Here is a 5000-nt window from a genome sequence, read left to right as displayed (position 1 = left end):
GGACTATTTACATAAAAAAAATAAAAATAAATAAAAATGGAGCAACACAAGCTACTGCTGTGGTCTCTATGACTTTGGTGTTCTAGAAAAGTCCAACAAACCTACATCACAATACAGTTATTTTGGCAAGATAGAGCTTGTAGACCTCCCTGGGGTTTTGCCATCAGATAATGAACCAGTCCAAGCTCTATCTTGCCAAAATATATGCGGTAAAAGCTTGTTGGATTTTTCTGGAGAGGCGAAGGTGTGGAGGCTATAGCAATCGCAGCACTTAGGTTCACAGGGATGCTGTCCCAGGCTCAAGAATTAGTATGATTTATTATGATACTATGCATCATTGTAATTGTTCTTCAATTCTCTCTATTTCTAATTTCAATTATATCTTAATTAAGCTGTTGAATGACATAGCACAGATATTCTAAAATATCACTAAAACCTTTGAAGGTTCTACACATGTAAAAGTTGAAACCTTTATAAATGTTTGACAAATTTATTTCCAATCTGAACTGTGGTGAATGAAAAGAAGAGACAAGATGTGAAAAAGAGTGAGCACTTATATAGATAAAAGGACAAGGAATTCAGAAAAAGAAACTAGAGACAATGAGATTTTTTTTTTCCAAAAAATCTAAATATAAGTAACAAAGAACAATTAACCTACATGTGAAAACAAAATGTAGAAGAAGTGATGAGGCATAAATCATGAGATTACAACATGGAAGAGAAAAGAAAAGCAGAGAGAAAAAGTTAAAAAATAAAAATTAAGAAAATGAAAGTAGAGACGTTTATATTTTGCAGCCACACAGACATTTAACCAATTTCATAAGCTTTGAATACCATCTGCCAAACAACATGAAATATATCAAGCCACATGTATCTCATGAGATGAATAATACAATATCTAACACAGCAATTGCAAAAAAACAGACAAAAAATCTAATTAAAAGGAATGTAACAAATAACTACTTAAAATCATATCAAAGCATGTAATTAATAACTGCCCCGAATCCAACTAAAAGGAATGTAATGACTAAGTATATCCAAACCATTGAAGATGTTGATTATCATTACAAGTTACTCTATGAAATACTGACAGACTTCTTCAAACTCAGTATCAGAATCATAATGCAATTCCTAATCCCTAGACTTTAAAGAATCATATTGGTATATCATTTCCTCTGAATACACAAACTTTTAGCTACTTAGCAACCTCTGTCATGGGAAATAAGTCATTAGTTAACACAAAATTCTTATTCTGATGGGGAGGTGGCCCAAAAACAGGTTGTTTGTACCATGGACACAAATCAATTTCAACTTGAAAGCAATCACACAAGTTCAGACAAATGGGTAAAATGAGGTATAATGTTGAATCAATATTTTGTCAAAAGATGAAAACATTCAGGTAACAAAGCTTTCATTATTTATTATTATTGAATCAATACTACTCGAACTAAACTCACAGTCTATATCAATACACTGATCCCTGTGAGAGAAAATTCTGTTAAATCTAAGTCCACACACTTTCTGTATGAACAATGGTAATATGTGACCGTCCGTTTCAGATGCAATGAAACGCCGACATATGACACAACGAGACTTAAACACGAATCAGACAAACATACCAGGAACCCTATGCATGTGGTGTTCTCTTAAAACATGTGGTTCACGTTTAAATTCCAGACTCCAAAGGGTCTCTCAAAGACGCCGGGCATTATCAAGTGTTACGCTATGGGTTTTCGCTAGATTGTCATAGCCCTTCGAATCACGCCCTTTGACACCAAAGACCTCTCCTAAAGGGCATTGTCTTCGGAGTGACAGATCTCAAAGACGAGATTCCCTCATCCCTCAGGATCTTCCAAGACAATCTCTTGAAAGCATACCGGCAAATGAGAAAAAAAAGGAGAAATTCGTCGCCCTTACCTTTATTGGTAGACGTTCGAACAACAAGAGTCACTATATGTAGTAATTATAATCCTGGCCTGGCACACCACACGTCACAAAAACAAAAAATACTTGACAAAGCTGTTCACACCTTCACTCTACCAAGCACAACAAATGACTGCACTGAGGACCATAAACTCCGGAACCATCAGCGACGAGCTTGACCAAAACAATCGAAATTAAACAAAAGACAATCGCTCCTGTGGAGCTTATTAGTATCTGAATCTTTTAGCGTTTATAAGTCCCGTGGACCCTGATAGTGAGGTTCGATTCCTTTTGGATTGTGTTGAATAATCACGGAAAAACGGACATGCATAATGAAGTAACCTGTTATTATCATTTTTTCGGGTCAGATTATCATTTCCTATATGCTGGTCTATATCCGGTGATGTAGAATTCTACGATAAAAGGGTTGAACAAACCGTATATCAATCTACCGCTAAATTTGAAAAAAAAATGCGCTCACAACACATTACAGTTCATGGTCTTCTTATGTTCCTTTACGGTCATGTGGGTTCTCATTTTTAAAAAATACATTGCTTTCACTTAATAATCATAAAGTAACTACATTTACGAAGACAGCAATTCTTCACTTGCGTTGAACACGAAAAAAATTATCGCTCTTATTACTCAATAAAACCACAAGAATCTCATTCCTCCGTAAAAGAATTAAAATCACATCTCCATTAATCCATTTGATCGCATATCACAAAAATCAAAGAGCGAAAAAAAACGATTTTAATTTCAGTTTCGAACGATATTTCTACGGCGGGAAAAAAATATTTAAAGTTAACGATTATCCCGAATCAAAAACCTCAACTTATTACTCTTTAATGATATCTATCATTCTCATAAACGATTTATTTCTTAAATCCAACGAGTAAAGAAAGTAAAAACTGTATCATACGACATAAGTTTATTATCTCTTTAATTTTGAGTCCTTTATCAAGCACAAGAGTTCTGACACTTCTAGAATTTTCTCTTTATAAAGCATTTATCTGAATATTACGTGGGCTTTACCCATGAGTTATGTAAGCAGCCTTTTGATACAGTTTTGGTAAAGATAGATTTAGAATTGTTTGAAAGATTTTATTGTAATAAAAGGAGTTTTATTATCTTGGTTTCTGCATCGGCCTATCCCGTCTTTGTTTACTATCGTGTAATGTGTAAAATACGTGTTTTTTTACAGAATATTTTAATCTGAGTAATTAATGTGTCGTAATATAAATAATGTATTGATTTGTTTTCGTTCGTTTTCTTAATTTTTGTTTATGATTCTTTAAAGGAATAGGTTATGTATAGGGAGACGGGAGGGTCCTGCATGGCCGGCAGCCGGTTAAATATTTCAACATATTTTACTTTCTGGTAGTATGTATTGTTACAGATAAGATAAACTGAAGATATATATATTTAATCCTTCTGCGCCAAATGTAAACTAATTGGGTATTGTATGTAAGGTTGATTATCTGTGTGTAACTAACTGGCTGTAGAAAAATACACCAATATTTGATATTTTGAAATATCTGTGTCCCTCGGATGTGTGATATATTTCTAATTTTGCTTTGTGGTCTTGACGGAAGAAATTGTATGTATGTGTATCCATATATATATATATATATATATATATATATATATATATATATATATATATATATATATATATATATATATATATATATATATGTACATATATCGCTCTGCTTTAGCGATATACTTTAGTTTGTCTATGATAATTAATGAGTGAGTGTGAGGAAGATAAGACGATAGGCAAAAATCACAAGAAGAAAAAGTATTCATGACAAAGATAATTTATGTGTGTCCCTTTGTGGTTTAAAGTACTTGTGATTTGATGATGATCGAGTAAAACAAAAACCATATCATTATTTACAGGTTTGTCGCATCTTGAGAAATCATAATTACTCCTTGTAATCTTATTTTTGATTTCTTGTCACATATGATTTTTACAAGAGGAGAGTACTTCATTATATATCCTATTTACTTGCTAAGATTGGAAAGACATATTCTTTACATATCTTGGTATTAAAGTTACAGTAGTAAATACAATAAGTGATATTGATATACTAAAAAGAGTTTGTTGATGAAATTTATGTCATGTGAATCAGCAATTGTTGATATCATTATTACTATTAATACCAATAGTGCATTTTGCATTGAAGTCTTAAGCTGATCTAAATTATTCAAAGTTGATTTCTTTTCATTATATCTAAACCTCTTCTTTCTTGAATTATATACTATATCCGTCTTCTTTAAGTATGTTACATGAATACTATTGTGCTGAAAAGGGGAAGAAACAAACTAGTAAATGGATTCATTTCTAATGCATGGTATTTTATTTAGTGTTTAAGATCAGGAAAAAGGAAAACAAAGAAAATATATTCATAAAACTGAAGGTGCAGAAATACCATAGTACCTACTGAATCTAAATAATGCTTATATCATGACCATTATTCCATTATTAATGTTTTGTTTTAGTTCTTACAACCAAGAATTTATAGCAATAGATATTCATAGATTTTCCTTTACAACTTTCAGATGGAGTTGTAAGAGTAAAAAAGCATAATGGCAGGAGGCAAGTTTGACCATCCAGCTCGTAAACTTCACGCACAAGATCTTTTATCTTTAGAGAACAGAGGTATGGCTTGAAGTTTATAGTTTTTTCTGCTGTGTATTAGTAAGCAAATTGAATGTTTGCATTCTCTTTGGATTGCCTGACATTTGCATGAATATATACTTGTATTAGGTAAAGCTTCAGTTGGTTAACATGAATATAGGAAGTGTCATTATTTTGGTGCATGATCCTGCTATCAGTAAAGAACCTCCTACTCTGACTGAGGTGAGGGAGGTAATTTCCAAGCTAAAGGGCAGAATGGCTTCAGAAATATGTGGCATCCCTGCTGAACTGCTGAGGACTGGCAGTGAATGGCAGTGCACTCATTCCTCTCTGGAGGGCAAAAGAGTATTGCTGGGCTTGCAGCAAATTTTGTATTAGACAGTTCAGGACACCTGGCAAGGTGCTTGATGTTATCCTTTTGAGATCTATC

The 5000-nt window shown here is 33.0% G+C and overlaps 2 protein-coding genes across 2 annotated transcripts in view; one reads left to right on the top strand and one right to left on the bottom strand.

Annotated features, from left to right (window-relative positions):
• The window catches only part of LOC122246209 (uncharacterized), a 98647-nt gene extending 96570 nt beyond the window's left edge, over nucleotides 1-2077 (bottom strand). Inside the window, exon 1 of the mRNA XM_086536584.1 lies at nucleotides 1918-2077. The gene's annotated coding sequence lies outside the window, so the exon portion shown is untranslated. The remainder of the gene's footprint in view (nucleotides 1-1917) is intronic.
• Nucleotides 2078-2662: 585 nt separating this feature from the next.
• Nucleotides 2663-5000, top strand: part of LOC122254102 (uncharacterized) — a 7336-nt gene continuing 4998 nt past the window's right edge. Inside the window, exons 1-3 of the mRNA XM_086542086.1 lie at nucleotides 2663-2969; nucleotides 4492-4591; nucleotides 4731-4915. Coding sequence (XP_086398212.1) covers nucleotides 4519-4591; nucleotides 4731-4915 — 258 coding nt within the window. The 5' untranslated portion in view covers nucleotides 2663-2969; nucleotides 4492-4518. The remainder of the gene's footprint in view (nucleotides 2970-4491; nucleotides 4592-4730; nucleotides 4916-5000) is intronic.

Source organism: Penaeus japonicus, unplaced genomic scaffold, assembly GCF_977035675.1.
Source record: "Penaeus japonicus unplaced genomic scaffold, GWHDUDI00000001_assembly GWHDUDI00000001, whole genome shotgun sequence".
Classification (NCBI taxonomy): domain Eukaryota; kingdom Metazoa; phylum Arthropoda; class Malacostraca; order Decapoda; family Penaeidae; genus Penaeus; species Penaeus japonicus.
The sequence above is the reverse complement of the archived record's forward strand: the minus strand, read 5'-3'. Positions and strand labels throughout refer to the sequence as shown.